Source organism: Carcharhinus amblyrhynchos, chromosome 1 (assembly GCF_965287045.1).
Source record: "Carcharhinus amblyrhynchos chromosome 1, sCarAmb.v2.hapA, whole genome shotgun sequence".
Taxonomy (NCBI): Eukaryota; Metazoa; Chordata; class Chondrichthyes; order Carcharhiniformes; family Carcharhinidae; genus Carcharhinus; species Carcharhinus amblyrhynchos.
This window is the reverse complement of record NC_137324.1, coordinates 40,520,250-40,542,529: the sequence shown is the minus strand read 5'-3', so window position 1 is coordinate 40,542,529 and position 22,280 is coordinate 40,520,250. Positions and strand designations below refer to the sequence as shown.

Genomic DNA, 22,280 nt, shown 5'->3' with positions numbered 1-22,280 from the left:
GCTTTACCACATGTAAAAAGGAAGCGAGTAACTAAAGTAAATATCAGTCTCTTGGATGCAGTGATAGGAGAAATTAGCATGAGGAATGAGAAAACATTCACAAATACTTTGTGCAGTCTGCACAGTCGAAGTGACAAAGTTCTATACAAGAAACAGACGGTAACCTGGGGCTGAAAACAGCAAGGGAATCAAGGTAATTAATATCAGGAGGAAAGAAATTTAAGGGACTAAGATCCAACAAATCCCCAAGACCTGATGACTTAGATTCTAGGGTTCAGAGAATTAGCTGTGGAGATAGCGGATGCTCTGGCTATGGTTTTCCCAATGTTCTTAGATTCTGGAATAGGCCCAGTAAATTGGAAGTTGGCAAATATAACAGCATTTTTCAATAAGGAAGGAGGAAGGAAACAGGGAACCACAGGCTAGTTAGTCTGACACCAGTCATCGAGATAGTGCTGGAATCTATTGACAGAATTGTTACGACGCAGGAGACCAAAAGAGCATTACAGCTTTGTGCCATTCCCCTGCCTTTTCCCCATACTCCGACACATTGTTTCTATTCAAGTAATCATCAAATGCCCTCTTGAGTGTCTCGATTGAACCTGTCAACCCCATGCTTCCAGATAATGCATTCCAGACCCCAATCACTAAAATGTTAAAAGTTTCTTCTCACATCACATTTGCTTCTTTTGCAAATCAGTTTATATCTGAGGTCTTTCACAAGGGAGAACATTTCTCCCTATCTACTCCGTCCAACCCCCTTATACTTTCAAACATTGCTATCAAATCTGCCCATAGCCCTTTTCTCTCCAAGAAGATCATCAGTATCAACCGCTCCAAACTATCCTCATAACTGAAGTCTTTCGTCGCTGGAACCATTTTTGTAAACTTCTTCTGCGCTCTAATCCTATCTAGTGTGGCATCTAGAGTTACGATTAAGCAAGTCTTAACAACACACTTAAAGATCATTGCCAGATCAGAAAGATTAGCATTGCTTTATGAAAGGGTAATCATGTTTGACAAATTCATTAAAGTTTTTTGAAGATGTAGCTAGTCGGGTAGATAAAGGTGAACCAATAGATGTAGTACACTTGGGTTTCAAAAAGGCATTTGATAAGGTGCCACATAAAAAGGTTAATAGACAAAATAAGGGCTCATGGAGTTGGGGATGCTTTCATAGCATAGATAGATTGATTTTTGAAGAGGCAGCAAAGAATAGGGGTAAATGGGACATTTTCAGGTTGACAGGCTGAGTCCACAAGGAGCAATGCTGGGACCTCAGCTATTTACAACCTGATTTAGACAAGAGACAGAGAGTGATGCATCAAAACTTACTGACAATGCAAGGCCAGATGAGAATGCAAGCAAGGAGGACACAAAGGGACTGGAAAAAGATGTTGACAGGTTAATGACAGGAAACAAGTTGTCAGATGAAGTATAACGTGGGCAGTTTGAGATTATTCATTTCTATCTGGAGAGTAGAAAAGTTGAATATTTTTCAAAGGGCATGAAACTCGTTAATGTTGACATTCAAGGGATTCTGGCTGTATTCATACAAGGAACACAAAGATGTGCATTCAGGACAGCAAACAATCAGGAAGCCAAATGGAACGCTGCCCTTCATTGCAAGGGGATTGGAGTACAAGAAGGAAGTCTTGCCACAAATCTTGGAACAGTGTATGCCGTTTTGGTCACCGTGTTTATGGAAGGATATATTTGCATTGCAGAAACACTGGATTGGCCTAGGGCAAGAGGATTGTCCTACTGGGAGAGACTGAGGCAAGCAGGCCTACACTCTCTAGATTTTAGAAGAATGAAAGGCAATTTCACTGAAAAATATAAGATTCTGAAGGGGCTCAACAGGATAGATACTATCATGTGATTTCCACTGGTTGGGAATCTTGAACACAGGGCATAGTCTTGGGAGAAGGGACTTGTTTAAGGATGAAGAAATTTCTTCACTCAAGAGTTTGTGAATCTTTGGAGTTGTGCGTGCAATAATTTTGTTGCCCCATCATTGAATATATTGAAGGCCACAGGTAGACAATTTTTGGTGTCTCGAGGAATCAAGGGATGGGGAAGCGGGTGGGAAAGTGAAGTTAAAACTGAAGATCAGCCAAGAACACACTGAATGGCAGAGCAGGCTCGACAGGCTGTATAGTCTTCTCCTGCTCCTGTTTATCATACTCTTAGGTTCAATACCAAGCCACAGATCATCAATACCATGTAACAATGAAACTCTCTAAAAACAGGTATTGGAACTGGGCCTTAATAAGACAGGCTGAGTAAGCTTAGGTTATAATCTAGAATCCAAACCTGACCATTTGCACTGAACACAAGGAGATACATTTTCATTTCTCCACCAAGTCCCACCAGGATTATGCACACAGTCTATATTGTGGGGGGAGGTTCATGTGTTGAATGGCGTTTAACTATGTGATGCAAGTGGATTAGGTGGATTGGCCATGCTAAATTAACATTAAGGTGGGGGAACTAGCTCGAGTAAATGCATGTGGTTATGGGGATAGGGCCTGGGTGGGATTGTGGTCAAATGCAGACTTGATGAGTCAAATGAGACATGGATAGAGCAGGGTCAGGAATGGATGTTGCAGGTGCCGGGGTACAAGTGCTTTAGTCAGAGTAGAGAAGGAGGTAGAAGGGGGGGTGGAGTAGCATTATTGGTCAAGGACTATATCACAGTGTCAGAGAGGAAGTTTAATGAGGACTTGTCTGTTGAGGTAGTATGGGCAGAAATTAGAAATAGGAGAGGAGAGGTCACCCTGTTGGGAGTCTTTTATAGACCTCCAAAAAGTTCTAGAGAGGTTGAGGAAAGGATTGCAGAGACGATCCTGGTTAGGAGTGAAAGTAATAGGGTTATTGTTATGGGGGATTTTAACTTTACTAACATTGATTGGAATTGCTATAGCTCTAGCTCGTTAGAGGGGTCAGTTTTTGTTCAAAGTGTGCAGGAAGGTTTTTTAACTCAATATGTAGATAGGCCAACTAGAGGTGAGGCTATATTGGACTTGGTGCTGGGAAATGAGCCAGACCAGGTGCTAGACTTGGAAGTTGGTGTGCTTTTTGGTGATAGTGACCACAATTCGGTTACGTTCACCTTAGTGATGGAAAGGGATAGGCATGAACCTCGGGTCAGTAGTTTTAGCTGGGGGAAGGGTAATTATGAGGCCATTAGGAGAGAATTAGGAAGCATTGGTTGGACTAGGAGATTACAGGGACTAGGAACGTCTGAAATGTGGAGTTTTTTCAAGGAGCAGCTACTGTGGGTCTGTGATAGGTATGTCCCTGTCAGGCAAGGAGGAATTGGTAGGGCTAGGGAACCGTGGTGCACAAAAAAAGTTGATTTGTTGGTTAGGAAGAAGAAGGAGGCTTATGTTCGGATGAGGCTTGAGGGCTCGGGTAGTGCAGTAGAAAGCTTTAGATTGGCTAGGAGGGAGTTGAAGAGGGAGTTAAGAAGGGCTAGAAGAGGGCATGAGATGACTTTGGCTGATAGGATTAAGGAGAATCCTAAGGCGTTCTATAGGTATGTCAAGAACAGAAGGTTGGTTAGGGCAAGATTAGGGCCAGTTACAGACAGTAGGGGGAAGTTGTGTGTGGAACCGGAAGAGATTGGAGAGGCATTGAACCATTATTTCTCTTCGGTGTTCACGCAGGACGATATGAATGTAGCTGAGGAGGTCACTGGGGTGAAGGGGTGTAAAATAGAAAGTATTGTAGTTGATACAGAGGATGTGTTGGATATTCTAGATGGGTTGAAAATAGATAAGTCCCCTGGTCCAGACGGGATTTACCCTAGGATTCTATGGGAGGCAAGAGAGGTGATTGCAGAGCCACTGGCTCTGATCTTCAGGTCGTCGTTGGTCTCTGGTATAGTACCGGAAGATTGGAGGACAGCGAATGTTGTCCCATTGTTTAAGAAGGGGAGCAGAGACTTCCCTGGGAATTACAGACCAGTGAGTCTTACTTCTGTAGTGGGCAAGGTTTTAGAAAGAATTATTAGGGATAGGATTTATAGTTATTTGGAGAGTAATGAATTGATTTGAGATAGTCAGCATGGTTTTGTAGCGGGAAGGTCGTGCCTTACTAACCTTATTGAGTTCTTTGAGAAGGTGACCAAAGAGGTGGATAGGGGTAAGGCAGTAGATGTGGTATATATGGATTTTAGTAAGGCGTTTGATAAGGTTCACCATGGTATGCTTCTGCAGAAAATGCAGATGTATGGGATTGGTGGTAATTTAGGTACTTGGATCAGGAATTGGTTAGCAGATAGGAGACAGAGGGTGGTGGTTGATGGTAATTATTCATCATGGAGTTCGGTTACGAGTGGTGTGCCTCAGGGATCTGTTTTGGGGCCACTGCTGTTTGTAATCTTTATTAATGATCTGGATGAGGGTATAGTTGGGTGGATTAGTAAGTTTGCTGATGACACCAAAGTCGGAGGTGTGGTAGATTGTGAGGAAGGGTGTCGAAGTTTGCAGGGTGACTTGGACAGGTTGCAGAGCTGGGCCGCGAGGTGGCGGATGGAGTTTAATGCGGAGAAGTGTGAGGTAATCCATTTCGGTAGGAATAACAGATGTGTTGAGTATAGGGCTAACGGGAGGACTTTGAATAGAGTGGAGGAGCAGAGGGATCTAGGTGTATGTGTACATAGATCCCTGAAAGTTGGGAATCAAGTAGATAAGGTTGTTAAGAAGGCGTACGGTGTCTTGGCGTTTATTGGTAGGGGGATTGAATTTAGGAGTCGCAGCGTCATGTTGCAACTGTACACAACTCTGGTGCGGCCGCACTTGGAGTACTGTGTGCAGTTCTGGTCCCCACATTACAGGAAGGATGTGGAGCTTTGGAGAGGGTGCAGAGGAGGTTTACCAGGATGTTGCCTGGTATGCAGGGGAGGTCCTATGAGGAGAGACTGAGGGATTTGGGGTTGTTTTCACTGGAAAGAAGGCGGCTAAGAGGGGATCTTATAGAAACATATAAGATGATTAGGGGTTTAGATAGGGTGGATGGTGATAGCCTGTTTCCTCGGATGGAGAAATCTAGCACGAGGGGGCATGGCTTTAAATTAAGGGGGGGTAGTTATAGGACGGATGTCAGGGGCAGGTTCTTTACCCAGAGGGTGGTGAGGGACTGGAATGCCCTGCCTGCTGCAGTTGTAAATGCGCCTAGTTTGGGGGCGTTTAAGAGATTGGTGGATAGGTTTATGGACAAAAAGGGATTGGTTTAGATTAGTGGGTCAATGTTTTTTTTTAAAAATAAGACTGGTCGGCGCAACATTGTGGGCCGAAGGGCCTGTTCCGCGCTGTAGTGTTCTATGTTCTATAACCTCCTTCTGTACTGTAGGGTTCTTTGATTCTACGCAACTTACTCGGGAGAGACAGATTGCACTCCGTATCCACCCATGTACGGTAAAGTTAAAGTTTTATTTATTAGTCACAAATAAGGCTTACATTAACACTGCAATGAAGTTACTGTGAAATACCCCTAGTGCCACACTCCAGCACCTGTTTGGGTCAATGCACCTAACCAACACGTCTTTCAGAATGTGAGAGGAAACCAGAGCACCCGGAGGAAACCCACGCAGACACGGGGAGAATGTGCAGACTCCACACAGACAGTCACCCAAGCCAGGTCCCCTGGCGCTGTGAGGCAACAGTGCTAACCATCGTGCACCCCCCGAGGCTGTGATGCATCAGCCTCCGACTCAAGCAGGTGGGATTCAGGCAGTGCAGCTGTTCAGAGGCCCAACGTCAAAGTGCAGGAGGACACGCCCTTTTCTAACAGCACTAACTGCCATAAACCAGTAAGTTTGAAGATCCCGCTGTGATTGGCAGGGCGGGAAGCATATACAGCCTACAGTAAGTGAGGGATTTGAGAGGGAAATCGGACTGGGGCATGGGGGGCAATTCAATTGGAGGGGTCAGGCCTTGGGGATGGGGTGATTGGAGGTTGAGGCTGTGGTTCTCATACAAGCAATGGTCAAAAGTCAGGGAGTACCAGATCTGGGATGGTATCCCGTCAGGTCAGACCTGGGGCCAACTGGGTAGAGGGTCAGCTTGGTTCATGGTTGAGAGTCAGGCCTTGGGGTGGGGTATGTATGAGGAGTCCCATGGGGGTGGGGGGATCCGATGTTGGTGATGGTTAATCATAGAGTTATAGAGGTTTACATAATGGAGACAGGCTCTTCAGCACAACTTGTCCATGCTGCCCTTTTTTGTTTTAAAAACAAAACCAGCTTGTACCAATTGCCTGCACTTGCCCCATATCCATCTACCCACCTTACTCATAACTAGCCAGAAGACAAAATTGTACCCGCCGCTTCTACTACCTCTGGCGCAGCTTGTTAACACTGCTGCCTCACAGCACCAGGGACCCGGGTTCAATTCCCAGTTTGGGTTACTGCCTGTGCGTAGTTCTGCATGTTCTCCCCATGTCCGTGTGGGTTTCCTCTGAGTGCTCCAGTTTCCTCCGTGTTCGGTACAACGGCCATGCTAAATTCTCCCTCAGTGTGATGACTAGGGGATTGTCACAGTAATTTCATTGCAGTGTTAATGCTAGCCCACTTGTGACACAAATAAATAAACTTTAAAATAAAATCAGTGTTTTACGGTCACTTAACCAGCCTGTCGATTTCAATGCAGATTGCCAAGAGCAAATCCCATCAGCTCTGCACTGCCACCTGGAGGAGCTTTCGCTTATCACAACTTTAATTTGAACAAAATGCCTTTTGACATTCTCTCCAAAACATCATTATTCAACAACAAATATCTAGATAGCACCTTAAACATAACAAAATGTCCCAAAGCACCTCACAGGAGCATTATAAAAAATACAGCACAAAGCAACACAAGTTGATACTAGGTCAGGTGACCAAAGATTGGGGGAAAGGCAAATTGTGCGGAGGGTGTGGAGAGTCTGCAGAAGGATCTAGATAGGCTGGGCGAATGGGCCAGGAAATGGCAAATGGAATTTAATGTTGGCAAGTGTGAGGTGGTCCACTTTGGTAGGAAGAATGGTAGGAAGGACTATTACTTACGTGGCAAAAAACTGCAGCAGGCGACGGTGCAGAGGGACCTCGGGGTCCTTGTGCATGAGTCGCAAAAACCCAGCTTGCAGGTGCAGCAGGTGGTCAGGAAGGCAAATGGGATGCTGGCCTTCATAGCGAGGGGGATTGAATATAAAAGTAGGGAGGTCTTGCTGCAGCTGTATAGGGCATTGGTGAGGCCGCAGCTGGAGTACTGTGTGCAGTTTTGGGCGCCGCACCTGCGCAAGGATATTTTGGCCCTGGAGGGAGTGCAGAGGAGGTTTACTAGGCTGATACCGGAGTTGAGGGGATTGAGCTATGAGGAGAGGCTGAATAAACTAGGCTTGTACTCGTTAGAGTTTAGAAGAATGAGGGGAGATCTCATTGAGACGTATAAGATGATGAATGGGATGGATAGGATAGAGGTGGAGAGACTCTTCCCGCTCAGAAAGGATAGTAGGACTCGGGGGCACAGCCTCAAGATAAAGGGGAGGCGGTTTAGAACGGAGTTGAGGAGGAACTTCTTCACTCAAAGGGTGGTGAATCTCTGGAATTCTCTGCCCGTTGAAGTGGTGGAGGCTGCCTCGCTAAATATTTTTAAGAAGCGGGTTGATGGGTTCTTGATAAGAGAGGGGATTAAGGGGTATGGGGAGAGGGCGGGAAAGTGGAACTGAGCCACGACAGATCAGCCATGATCTTATTGAATGGCGGGGCAGGCTCGAGGGGCTAGATGGCCTACTCCTGCTCCTATTTCTTATGTTCTTATGTTCTTATGTTCAAAGGGTTGGTCAAAAACGCAGGTTGGAAGAAGTGTTTTAAAGAAGTGAAGTGAGACAAAAAGGAGGAGAAGCTTAGGGAAGATCTTTCAGAGCTTGGAGAACTGAAGGCAAGGTCCCTCATGACGAAGTAACTAAAATTAGGCATTCACAAGAGACCAGGATCAGAGCAGTGCAAATATCTTAGAGGGTTGTGGGATTGGAGGAGATTACATAAGAACATAAGAACATAATAGGAGCAGGAGTAGGCCAACTAGCCCTTCGAGCCTGCCCCACCATTCAATAAGATCATGGCTGATCTGTCTTGCCTCAGCTCTACATTCCCGCCCTCTCCCCATAACCCTTAATCCCCTCTCTTATCAAAAACCCATCAACCCGCATCTTAAAAATATTTAGCGAGGTAGCCTCCACCACTTCAACGGGCAGAGAATTCCAGAGATTCACCACCCTGAGTTAAGAAGTTCCTCCTCAACTCCGTTCTAAACCGTCCCCCCTTTATCTTGAGGCAGTGCCCCCTAGTCCTACTATCCTTTCTGAGCGGGAAGAGTCTCTCCACCTCTATCCTATCCATCCCATTCATCATCTTATACGTCTCAATGAGATCTCCCCTCATTCTTCTAAACTCTAACGAGTACAAGCCTAATTTATTCAGCCTCTCCTCATAGCTCAACCCCCTCAACTCTGGCATCAACCTAGTAAACCTCCTCTGCACTCCCTCCAAGGCCAAAATATCCTTGCATAAGTACGGCGCCCAAAACCACACACAGTACTCCAGCTGCGGCCTCACCAATGCCCTATACAGCCGCAGCAAGACCTCCCTACTTATATATTCAATCCCCCTCGCGATGAAGGCCAGCATCCCATTCGCCTTCCTGACCACCTGCTGCACCTGCAAGCTGGGTTTTTGCGACTCATGCACAAGGACCCCGAGGTCCCTCTGCACCGTCGCCTGCTGCAGTTTTTCTCCACGTAAGTAATAATCCTTCCTACCATTATTCCTACCAAAGTGGACCACCTCGCACTTGCCAACATTAAATTCCATTTGCCATTTCCTGGCCCATTCGCCCAGCCTATCTAGATCCTTCTGTAGACTCTCCACGCCCTCCGCACAATTTGCCTTTCCACCAATTTACGCAGGACGGGTGCAGCAAGAAAGTTGAAAATGATTATTTTAAAATGGAGGCATTGCCTAAAAGGGAGGCGGTGCAGAAACAGGACTTGTTGCAAGGTAAGGCACAAGCAGCAGAGGTTTGGATGACCTCAAGAAGTTGCAATATGGGAGAACAGCTTGTGGTTTATCGGAATAGTCGAGTCCAGAAGACACAAGACCTGGTCGAGGGTGTCAGCTACAAATGAGTTGAAATGGGTGAAGTCAAAAATGCTGCAGAAGGTAGATATAAATGGTCTTAATGATGCCACTAATACAAGGTGAGAAGCTCATTTCAGAGTCAAACGTGACAGGATGGATGTGGGTCGGATGCTCCCCTGGGTGGTGGATTTAGAACCTAGTGACGCAGTCTCAGAATAAGGGGCAGGCCATTTAAGACCATAAAGATATGGAATATCTGAGGATTTTCCCTGTCAATGGGAAGAGGATAACCAGGGGGAAGAATAGGACCCGTTAGGGATCAAGGGAGAAACCTGTGGGTGGTGGCAGAGGACATTGGTAGGGTGTTAAATGAATATTTCACATATGTTTTCATCTGTGAGAACGAGGTGGTAGTTATGGAACTCAGGGAGACTGTGAGGCTCGAGGGAAAATCTTAGGGAGTGACAAAGTATTGGCGGGCTTAAAAGTGGACAAATCTCCAGATCCAGAGGAATTGTCTCCCAGGTTGTTGTGGGAGGCAAGGGGGGAAATTGCAGGAGCTCTGACCCAAAATTTTAATATCTCCCTGGCCACCGTGGAGGTGCCAGAGGACTGGAGAACAGCTAATGTAATCCCACTATTTAAGCAAGATTGTAGAGACAAGCCAGGGAACTACAGACCAGTGAGTCTCACGTCTGTGGCTAGGAAACTACTGGATAAGATTCTGAAGGAGAGAAACTATCTCCATTTGGAAAGGCAAGGTTTGGTCTGGGATAGTCAGCATGGTTTTGTCAGAGGGAGGTCATGCTTATCAAATTTGATTTAGTTTTTGAGCATGTAACCAAGTGTGTGGATGAGGGTAGTGTGGTTGATGTAGTTTACATGGATTTCAGCAAAACTTTGACAAAATGCCACCTGGGAGACTTACTAAGAAGACCAAAGCACATGGGATTGACAAGACGGATTCATAACTGGCTGAGCGATAAGAGACAGTGTGGTGACTGATGGCTGCTTTAGTGACTGGAGGCCAGTGACCAGTGACATATCACAGGGATGTGTGTCGGGTTCCCTATTGTTTGACATTTATATAAATGATACAGATTTGGGGGGGGGGGGGGGGGGGGGAAATCAATAAGTTTGCCGATGACACAAAGATTGGCTAAGCGGTGAACAGTGAGGTCGAGTGCCTTGGGTTACAGGGAGATATAGATGAGATGGTCAAATGGGCAGTGAAGTGGCAGATGGAATTTAACCCTGAAAAGTGTAAGGAAGGAGTAATTTGACAAGGAATTATACAACGAAAGGTCTGACACCGGGAAGTTCTGAAGAACAAAGGGACCTTGGCATGTTTGTCCATAGATCCTTGAAGGCAGAAAGGCAGGTAAATAGGGTGGTGAAAAAGGCACATGGCATACTCGCCTTTATCAATCGGGTTATAGATTACAAAAGCAGAGAGGTCATGATGGACTTGTATAGAACTTTGGTAAGGCCACAGCTGGAGTACTGTGCGCAATTCTGGTCATCATGTTATAGGAAGAACATGAACACACTGGAGGGGGTGCAGAGGAGATTCACCAGGATGTTGCCTGGGATGGAACATTTAAGTTAGAAAGAGAGGTTAGATAGGCTTGGGTTATCTTCTATGGAGCAGAGAAGATTGAGGGGTGACCTGATTGAGGTGTTCAAGATTATTAGAGACATGGACAGGGTGGACTGGGAGTTCCCCTTAGCTGAAGGATCAGTTTCGAGGGGACACAAGTTAAAAATGAGGGGTATGGGGATATGGGGGGGGGGATTTGAGGAAAAGCCTTTTACTCAGAGTGATGGTGGTCTGGAATGCACTGCCTGGGAGGGTAGTGGAGACGGGATGCCTCACATTTGGTAAGAAGCACCTGGATGAGCACGTGGCATGCAATAACATTCAAGGCTATGGGCCAGGTGCTGGCAAGTGGGATGGGGGGGTCAAGATCCTTCATGCATCTGTACAGACTCGATGGGCCGAAGGGCCTCTTCTGCACTGTAGTATTCTGTGATTCTGTGAAGACTAAGATGAGGAGGAATTTCTTCAATCTGAGGATGGTGAATTTTGAGAACTCTCCACCTCACATGGGCTGTGGAAGCTCAATCTGCAAACGTGTTCAGGACAAAAATTGACAGGCCAAAGGATCTTTCCTGCGCTGTACAACTCTATCGATGGATACGGAGATAGTGCAGGGAAAGTGGTGTTATGTAGATGATCAGCCATGATTTAATTGAACGACAGAGCAGGCTAGTTTGAATGGTCTTATCCTGTTCCTTTGTGACACCAAGGTCACCTGACAAAAACCGAGCATGTACTGAGGCTTTCCAATCTGCTTCTGCTCGTGGAGGGGCTATCTGTATGCTGCTGCTGCTGCTTCCATATTGTAAAAAGGACAAAGTTTATTCAGACACTGCAGTAGATACAAGAAAAATCAATTCAAACGATGCCAGAACTGAAAAACCATCCCCATCGGTAAAGGTTGAAAAGATTTGGGCTCTTGCCTGGAAGAGAGCAGGCTGAGAGGGTGAACTGATAGAAATCTTTAAGACTACGAATGGGATTGATAGACAGATACAGCGATACTTGATGCTGTACAGTAGATAGTTGACTGGTTCTCTCCCCAAGAGCCTCGTGCACCAGCAGAACTCATGCAAGCAAACACTGCAGTCACCGTAATCCAAATAAATTCCCTAGGCTGGAGCCACAGAAGCAGCTGAAAAGCTGAAACTGCGTTTCCATCCAATCAACAGGAACATGTTCTCGATGCCGCTGAGAACAGCACGCTCTTAACTTAATCTGAGGGGAAGAGAAAATACACCATTGGGAATAGTTCAGATTTGTGTCACTCTTTCCTCTCCCTCGTGCTATAATTGTGGCAGCATCCTGGTTCATATTTTACCCTGCGTCACATTTGTTTCTGCCAGTTTTCTACCTGGGGTTTCATTCTGAGCTAATCAAAAGAGACATGAGAATAGCCCAGACACTGTTTTCTCGGTTAGAAGGGGTGAGACTCAGATATGAACACAGTGGACAGTCTTTCCTCTGAGGCAATGGTGTGGGGGACATGTTTGTTGCGGGGCAGTTGAGTGCACCTGAAGACAGCAGATGATGACCTCATTGTACATCATGACCAGAGGGTACTTGCAGGCAGCGGAATTTTAAACACACACAAGAGACATCAAAACACACAAGACAAAGCAGATTCATTCATTCGTTTTGATCTCGGCTGACTATCAAATTCAATATCTTGATCTCCCCCCACACCCCATATTCCTTGATCCCTTTCGCTCTAAGAGCTATATTTAATTTCTGCTTAAAATCAGACAACATTATGACCTTTGTGCCACTTTGTAGTAGTGAATTCCACATGTTCACCATCCTCTAGGTTATGGGGATAAGACCTGGATAAGATGCTCTTTCAGAGAAGTCAGTGCAAACTCTATGGGCCAAATGGCCTCCTTCGGCACTGTAGGGAATTCTACAATTCTACGACAGTATTTAGACAATCACATTGGGCAGATACTAACAAATGAGATGTGTTTGTTGGGAAAGACGGCTTTCTCAATGACATGGTTTAATCTGAGGACAAAATAAGACTGTCAAATATTGTACATTTTTGTAAGTTCTGCCACCTGGGCCACTGCCAAGTTCTCTCATTCTGAGCCTTGCACTATCCCTAGATTTAGCCTAGAATTACTTCAGAAACTGTGAAGCTGGTCTTCAACAACATCAGTAAAAGTAGCAGCCTTGGTCCTGAAAACAGAGAATGAATCAGGGGGAAGGAAGTTTAAAAACCTGATACTGTGTCATAGGTTATGATGACATTACAGGCATCATATTGGACCGTTTGTTCAAAGAATGAAATAAAGCAAATTGGCTATGCCTCCTCCCCATTTCCCCCATCACTGAGTCCAAGTGCAATGCTCCTTCACTAGGTGTTTTTAAATGAAGTCCTTACCCCTTCTACTTCGATGAGGGAGTCCAATAAGCCCCCAGCGTAGCACAGTAACGACTTCGGCAGATTCATGTGTCTAATAGGCAAAAGGACGAACAGCAGAAGGGGTTAAAAAAAAACAGCAGTCAGCACTTGCGGATTCATCAATTGTACACTTGGTTTGCACACAGTCCAAATACCAAAAACTCCAAAACAATGGTGAAAAGATTCTCGGCTACTTTTCCTCAGTCAGAAAACATGGACGCGTGGTCCCATGAACATTATGGCACAATCCCCTCGACTGGATGTTACTCTGTGAGAGCTTTGCCTTTTATCTGGATGGAGGGATGGAAGAAGGAAGGAAGGAAATTCAAGCGTGACCGTATTGTATTCATTCTGGCCTCACACGTAAAGGATGACCACTTGAACAAGGGTGCCAGGTGGTGGCTCCACCCCACTAAAGGTCACTGTGCCAGGAGAGGAAGGGAGAAATATTAAAAGATGGCTCAAAATATAGGGAGGGGTGTAGTAAGGCAAGCCCAGGGAGCGTGGGCTGTAGGACAGGAAAGAATGGAAAGGGTTAAATGGATAGCCTGACTATAGTATTCACACTCACTGTGAGAAGACACGACAAATTACCGTATCCCAAACAGCATGAACACAATTACACCCTAGGTGAAATCTTTCCGAGGTTACAGCAACAGTAAAAGAATTGATATTTTATCAAGGCTCCACAATGTCAAGAGGAGCCATTGTGCCTCTGGAAAAGTAATCAAGTATCAGGGAAATGGGGACAATTAACACACCATCGAAATAGGTTTGACAAACATAATGTTTTGATATTCTAAACAGGCAAACAAGGTATGTCCAGAAAATGATTAAAGCTAAAGCACAGAGGACAATGGGTCTGTATGGTGTGATCAAAAATAGAACTGTAACCAATTCAAGGTAACAATCTGATGACCTAATCGAAACATAGCACTGTGTAACACAAAAAAGCATAAGAATACAAAAGAACTGATGATTAGCAGAGTAGCTTGGAAGCGCAGGAAAAATATTGTGGGTAAGCCATCCTTTATAAGCAGTGCATTTTATCACGAGTTACCAATGACTTACAGTTCAAGAAGATGTTTAATAATTTGTTCGGGGATGAGACGACGGTCACACATGCTGTTACCCTGCCACAGGACAGCCTCACAAATAGATCCATCCTGAAAACGTCTCAGCTCAGAAATGTCCCCCCAAAAGTCTCGGAAGTCTGCTGCCTGCAATATTAGAAATAGAATATTTATTCATCTCCTTCAGTACAAACCCAAACTGAAAAGAGTTAAGGCCAGCCACGTTAGCTTGAGGCTCAGTTACTAAAGATGGAACAGTATCCGGTGGTGTTGGTTGAGGTGAAAGTGAGAGTCAGGAAAATCTCAGCCTGTGTTTAAATGGTGCCGGGAGATGCAACACATTCAAGGGGAGATAATACTTCAGTTGGATTTTAACCCTGCCACCACTGGGGATGGGACACTACGCCACTTAGAACTACCTCAGGCTTAAACTGTAGAATATCTTCCTTGCACCTCTCTGTCCTTCCCCATCCCACTCCTTCCTCTTCAGAGAAGCCCCGTAAAACCTAGCTCTTTGACCAAACTTTAGGGTCATCTAATCTAATATCTCTTTTTGTGACTCGGTGTCACATTTTAGTTTAGAATTCTCCTGAAGTGTCTTGGGATACTATGTTAAAGGCATTTTGTAAATACAGGTTGTTGTTGCTTAACTGAAATGTTTCCCATCACTGATCATCAGCCCAGTGTTTTAGTTAACACCAGTGCCACTGAATGCTGGTGCTGCAAGAGATGATCTTCATTCACTAGTGTCACAAGTAGACTTACATTAACGCTGCAATGAAGTTACTGTGAAAATCTCCTATTCACCACATTCCGGCACCTGTTCTGGTACACTGAGAGAAAATGGCCAAGGCACCTCTAACTAGCACACCTTTTCGACAGTGGGAGGAAATTGGAGCACCCAGAGGAAGCCCACGCAGACACAGGGAGGACATGCAAACTCCACATAGTGGATCCAAGCTGGGAATCACATCTGGATCCCTGGCACTGTGAGGCAGCAGTGCTAACCACTCTGCCACCCTGGCTCAGCATGACTTCAGCTGTATGTTCCTCGACAATGGCAGAGTATTGTGTTCACAAAAACTCTATGAAATATTAATATTCAGAAAACTAGCCATGAACAGATGTTGCAGCTACACTGACTTGACCCCAATAAGCTGTACAAAATTCTCTGAAAACACATGAGGTTAGGATTTGGAGAGAGGAGGAATACTAACATTACAAGTAGATTCATCCATTCTAAACTCTGAAAAAATTATTTACCTCAGGGCTATCTGCTTGAGGTCCCTTTTCCAAAACATTTGCAGAAAACGCAGAGTTCAGTAAAACACCAAATGACAAATATCTGGTATCCCTGTGTTTCGGAGGATGTGCATTTATTGGCCACTGAATGAAAGGGACACAAAAGGTCTGTTAATTCAATACAAAAGCAAATGCAATTTTACTATGCTGTATAAATTTGTAAATCTCCACCTTTATAGGTCAAGATATGGAGATGCCGGCATGGGATGGGCATTGATCAGGTTAGTGCCCTCACTCTTAGAATACTCGGAACAATTAAATAAGCTACAACTGAACTACTGAAAACAATAAATGAACAAATCAGCTACTAGATTTTGCTTTCCTTTAACGTAACGAAAAAAGGGTGAATTCAACAATATTTTAGATGTGAATGAATAAGAACGAAAGCAGCTGCAGCCCATGAGCAAGGAAGTCACTGTTCACTATATTAAAATAACTGGAAATATAATTCAGAATATATACAATTAACACCCCTCAACTCAAATGGTCTTAAGATGTGAATGAACAAGATCACTGGACTTACTTCAGGTATTTGAAGGAGAGAATGAGCGAGGAGGTGAATCCGCTGCCCCAGTCCACGTGTTAATAGTGAGAGAAGGTGCGGTAAGATTGTCACAACATAGTTACCCCCATGATCAATCAAGTCATTCAGCAGTTTCATCTTCTTACAGCCTTCCTGCAGCTTGGCCACGTTCTTCAGACTATCAAGAAATATTTTTTAAATGTGAAATTGCTCCAACACAAAATATCCTCGGCCTTTTGGCCAAAATCAAGTGTAGCGTTGACATGCTGCGCTTGGTTGAAGTCATTAGGTTACATTAGAGCTTCATTTGAAGCAATTTTTAAAAGCGGCATCTCAGCCTTTTGGCTAAGATGCAAATGAGATCAAGCCTTGGAGGAGGAGCTATGCCTACTCCAATCAGCTTGGATCATATAGATCAAGCCCAAGACAGGAGGTGAGAGCCCTGTCTTGTCAGCTTGGATCGGGAATGTCTCAACTGGTTGAGACTCTGAATTGGACTTGATTTGATTAAATTGGAATAAAAACAAAACAAAAGTCCTCACTTTATGGCCCAAATGGCAGTTTTGGTCGCCGCACTTACGCAAGGATATTTTGGCCTTGGGGGGAGTGCAGAGGAGGTTTACTAGGCTGATTCCGGAGTTGAGGGGGTTGAACTATGAGGAGAGGCTGAATAAACTAGGCTTGTACTCATTGGAGTTTAGAAGAATGAGGGGAGATCTCATTGAGACGTATAAGATGATGAATGGGATGGATAGGATAGAGGTGGAGAGGCTCTTCCTGCTCAGAAAGGACAGTAGGACTAGAGGGCACAGCCTCAAGATAAAGGGGGGGGGGTGGGTTTTAGAACGGAGTTGAGGAGGAACTTCTTCACTCAAAGGGTGGTGAATCTCTGGAATTCTCTGCCCGTTGAAGTGGTGGAGGCTGCCTCGCTAAGTATTTTTAAGACACGGGTTGATAGGTTTTTGATAGACAAGGGGATTAAGGGTTATGGGGAGAGGGTGGGAATGTGGAACTGAGCCATGACAGATCAGCCATGATCTTATTGAATGGCGGGGCAGGCTCAAGGGGCTAGATGGCCTACTCCTGCTCCTATTTCTTATGTTCTTATGTTCAAATACGATTTTAAAAAAAAACTGTTCTTACTGGAAGACGTGGTCAAATGTTTGAATCAGGGGCTTGGGAGTCATCAAAAGCATTTCAAATCCATCCACCGCCTTGTTGTCAAGAGTTTCCATTGACTTCTGTGCTTCATATTGAATCTGGGAGATTACCAGACAACAGAAAATTAACTGACAGGTCCTGATAAGATACAAATTCACACACACAGGAACAACAATGACTATTGTAAATCTGTTGCTGCTTACCAATGATTTATTTCTTTAGGTCTGTCACATCTGTTTCTAGATAAAACTTCACTAGTTACACAGTTAAGAGTCACGCTCCTGCTGCAACGAGGTCAGAGAATTTGGCAGTCAGCCAAATCGCTGTTCAGCGTGGCAGGATGGGAAAATCCCATTGGCGTGAATGGTGGTAAGATTCCAGTCACTGAATTTGAGCAGTACGTCATCTTCTATTTGCCCCTCCCACAGACAGCGAGTGTCCAAATGCACGGCAATATTTTTCCAGAGGTCTGTCAATGACACCGGCCAGATGACCATGGGGAAAACAGGGAGGTTGGACAGGCGAGGTGCCTACTACTTTTTTTTCTCTTTACAGAAGAGTCATGAAGTGGGAAAGTGAGAGGAACATTAAACATACAGATCACAAGTCAGTAACATTTCCAGTGCACCACATTGACCACATGTACGGTCATCAAATGTTTTATTGACTTGATCTCTCTTCCTGGGAGAGGATTTCAAGCAGTTCTGCTATCTCACAAAACACTGCTCTTACACAAGCATATTCTTGCCTGTATTAGGTTGATGACTGATTCTCCCAATACCTCAACAGATTAGCATTCATCAAACAAAAAAGTCAGTTTATAGTCTAGGTCGATACGAGGGGTTATGCCAAGTCTCAATTTGCAGAACCAACTGCAAATACTGCATAGGAATTCAGCGTTGGAGGGACGTACAGTGAGGCACTGGCTTGCCCTGAAGGCACTTGACTCTGTTCTCCTCAAACGTCAGAAGCTTTTGATAAGAGACCTCTCCATTTGGGTGTGTTCAATGTTGTTTTTTTGCCCCGCACGTATTGGGACCCAGCTGTGAGATTGGCTTTCAGATTGCCTTTATATCTAAGTTTGGGTTGTCCCATGGTGCAGGTTCCCATGATCAGCTAACAACTGAATACTGCCTTTGGTGTGCGGAAATCCTCCATGTGACTGACCCAGTGAAACTCAGCTCGGAGGAGCAGGCTCTCGCTGGCAGGTACGGAGCACTTTACAAGAATCTCAGTGCTGGGGATTTTGTCCAGCCAGTTGACTTTGCAAGCAGATCTTAGTCAGTGTTGGGAACAACGTATGGCTTGAAGTTTAAGTAACATTTGTAGGTTAAGAAAGGTGCAATATGGTTCTAGTTCCATTCAGAGTTTTTGGAAAGCTAGCTGTCAGTAAGTCTGAAGGCCCTGTTTGTTTACATGCATTTTTACTGATCTGAAGTAAAAAAATGGGTTACAAAGTAGTTAGTAGTTTAGAGAATTTAGGGGAAAAAAAGCATAAAAACAGAAAAAAAAACTCTTCTGCTTAATGACTGGGGTCCGTTGTCCACAGAAAATGACAGAAGGGCAGGACAGCTATTGTGTTTCTGCCAGCGAATCAAGATAGGAGTTCTAAACTCTCCAGTAAGTCTGTCGGAGATCGGAGTTTAAGGTACTCATGTTCACTCTGACGTTGAAGTAATTGTAAGTTCAGATTGTGCTTTTTGGGTATCTCAGAGAGAGATACCAGCCGGGGATAAAGCATCTAGTGAGCGCTCAGAAACCCGCCAGAAGAACCATTTGCAGCTGAGCCAGAGAGTCCAAGCAGTAAGCCTTGGTACTGAGACAGTGGTAAATCTTCACTGGAGTTGCCTGCAGGGGTACTGCTGGAATTAAAAAGGATTTTTTTTTTTCCATTTGTGAGGCATGAGCATCACTGGCTGGCCAGCATTTATTGCCCATTCCTAGTTGCCCAAGGGCAGTTGAGAGTCAACCACAATGCTGTGGCTCTAGAGTCACATGTAGGCCAGATCAAGTAAGGACAACAGATTTCCTTCCCTAAAGGACATTAGTGAACCATATAATATGAATATGAGCTTGGATCATTTGATGGCATTTTTGTGTTGAAATCTTTCCAACCTTTTTGTCAAGTTTTCTTATTTAATAAATGTTTTATCTTGGTGCCCAAGTGCACCATCAGATTCTTGTGAAACGGCTCAATAATTGAATTCAATGGTTTCTAAAAACAATAGAGTGAGGATCCAACAAGCCAGGTTTCATTCTAGGATCGGACATCAATGATGAGGAGAGGCTGAATAAACTAGGCTTGTACTCGTTAGAGTTTAGAAGAATGAGGGGAGATCTCATTGAGACATATAAGATGATGAATGGGATGGATAGGATAGAGGTGGAGAGACTCTTCCCACTCAAAAAAGACAGTAGGACTAGGGGGCACAGCCTCAAGATAAAGGGGAGGAGGTTTAGAACAGAGTTGAGGAGGAACTTCTTCACTCAAAGGGTGGTGAATCTCTGGAATTCTCTGCCCGTTGAAGTGGTGGAGGCTGCCTCGCTAAATATTTTTAAGAAGCGGGTTGATGGGTTCTTGATAAGAGAGGGGATTAAGGGTTATGGGGAGAGGGCGGGAAAGTGGAACTGAGCCACAACAGATCAGCCATGATCTTATTGAATGGCGGGGCAGGCTCGAAGGGCTAGATGGCCTACTCCTGCTCCTATTTCTTATGTTCTTATGTTCTTATGAGATATTCACACTCATAAAATCAGTGACACAAGAACCACTGCCTGGTGGACTTGGATCTTTGTTGACAGACGAACTCAATACTCTTTCCAAAGAACGTGAATGGGTCTGCGAAACGCTGAGCTTGCTTTTGCCAGTCGACAGTTGATTACGTCATCCAGTGTAGTGTCGCTAGAGAGAATATTCCCCAAGGTAACAAAACTTCCACACTGAATGGAGGGGTATGTTGTTGACAGTAACCATGAAGAGAGTCTGTGAGCAGGGGGAGTTTAATACCAGGTCACTGTCTACTTCAGACTTATTGTTAAGCCAAGGTGTTCTCAGACTAGATCAAAGCAATCAGCATGCAGCTGAATCTCCTTCAGAATGTGTTATTGAAGTGTTCGCCCACAAACAAGGGTTCGCTTAGTAGCTGTCAAATCACCTCTGTGCAAGTCTTGAGCTGTTGCAAGTTGAAGAGGTTGCGCTCTGACCTGAAGTGAATTTGTCCTCCTGCATCACGGTGTTTGAGTGAGCACAGGAGCACGGCTGAGAAATACATGGTAAACAGAGCTGGAGCCAGTTTAGTGAAAGGAAAGGCATCCAATGACCTATCGCTTTGCAACACACTGGCCATCATGCCATTGCCAAATGAGCAAATGACACTGAACATCTTTTCAGGCAGCCATATTTGGACAGAAGATTCCATAGGCCTTCCCGGTTTAAAAGCCTTGGTCAGGTCAATGAATAGCATATAGGAGGGTCTTTATCCTGTTTGCCCTGAGGGGGGGAAAATCACTGAGGGAGGGCTGGAGACATCCAACCCACGAGGAGGGGGCACCCCCCCCCAGTCTGAAGGGAGTTTCCGATGGAGCTGCCTCTCCACCTTCTAGCCTGATATCAAGGCCAGTGAAGTTTTCTATTTTCCACCCTCAGTTATCCGGCTGTCAGACTGAAAATTGAGGCTGGGTGGGAAAGGGTCCTTAAATGGCCATAATATGGGTAAGGGCGAGTTCCCCATCCAAAACTTTGTGATCCCACTATAAAATCACATCTGGGTTGGGACAGGTGGGATCCCAGAAGGAATCCCATCCATGCAATTTTACACCATCTAACCTTCAGGGGTTCCCCTGTGCACAGGAGGGACAAGCTCCAATTTGTACCCAAACTTTCTGTTAATGCAAAGAATTATTGATCTATGTTGAGTTAGCTGATCTCACCAGAGTGGTAACAGAAACATGTAGGCAGCGACTTGATCCCTGCCCCGAATCATCTGTCAGTGGTTCTCATTGAGCAAATTGGAGGGCACTGCTTAAGGCCATTGTTAGACAGAGTTGAGGTCCATCACCTACCCTCCACGTAGTCAATCAGCTCACCGAAAAGTTATTCTTCTGCAAGTCTCCATCCCAAAAGCAAGTGGAGGCAGCCTTGGGTAACTGCACCCTAGAATGGGCCAACATCTTCAGCAGTGGAGAACAACAAATTTGGAGGAGGGAGATGGAAGCAGACAGTGTATTAAACTATTAAATACCAAATCCAGTATTCCTGCATTCTCCCCACCTTGCCTAGTATAGCTGACTTCATAAAACTCCTCAGAGCAGAAGGTTTTTTTAAAATCAGATCTATCATACAATGAATAAGACTTGCCAGTTGTGCTGAGTATTTTACCTGCTTGTATTTGCTTGCGGTCATCTCTGCGCAGAGGTTTACAAATCCTGAGGGATCCACAAATACAACTTCAAAAGCCTGATGGAAATCTGGAAGTGATGGCTATGGAAGAAAGATTAACAAATTTCAGTAAATTACATCTCAATTCAAACTTGTCAATTTACACTTCTGCCCCCATTGACCTCGTTAAGACAACCAATTTCCCACAAAATGACAATAGTTCAGTTAGGTAAACAAATAACCTTACTACATTATTGACTTTAAAGTAAACAACAGTATTTTAAAAATGTGTAAAATCATAGAATCCCTACAGTGCAGAAGGAGGCCATTCGGCCCATCATGTCTGCACTGACCACAATCCCACCCAGGCCCTATCCCCCAAACCCCGTGCACTTACCCTAAATAGTTCTTCTGACACTAAGAGGCAATTTTGCATGGAAAATCCACCTAATCCGCACATCTTTAGAGGAAAGAGGAGCACCCAGAGGAAACACACACAGACACGGGGAGAACATGCAAAGTCCATACAGGCAGTGACCCAAGCTGGGAATCGAACTCTGGCTGTGAGGGAGCAGTGCTAACCACAGTGCCACCCCTTACATTTAATCTCATAAAAAAGGGTTTCATCATACACATCAAAATCATTAGCACAAACTGTTAAGGGGTGATGTTATCAAATACTTTAAAAATCATTAACAAATTCAGCAGGTCACATACA

At 44.8% G+C, this 22,280-nt stretch overlaps 1 protein-coding gene across 1 annotated transcript in view; it reads right to left on the bottom strand.

The window, feature by feature from the left end:
• The window catches only part of nol6 (nucleolar protein 6 (RNA-associated)), a 110,644-nt gene that overhangs the window by 53,381 nt on the left and 34,983 nt on the right, over positions 1–22,280 (bottom strand). Inside the window, exons 10-15 of the mRNA XM_080214038.1 lie at positions 21,563–21,664; positions 17,167–17,282; positions 16,024–16,201; positions 15,462–15,584; positions 14,197–14,345; positions 13,105–13,177 (exon numbers count right to left, since the gene is read on the bottom strand). Coding sequence (XP_080070164.1) covers positions 13,105–13,177; positions 14,197–14,345; positions 15,462–15,584; positions 16,024–16,201; positions 17,167–17,282; positions 21,563–21,664 — 741 coding nt within the window. The remainder of the gene's footprint in view (positions 1–13,104; positions 13,178–14,196; positions 14,346–15,461; positions 15,585–16,023; positions 16,202–17,166; positions 17,283–21,562; positions 21,665–22,280) is intronic.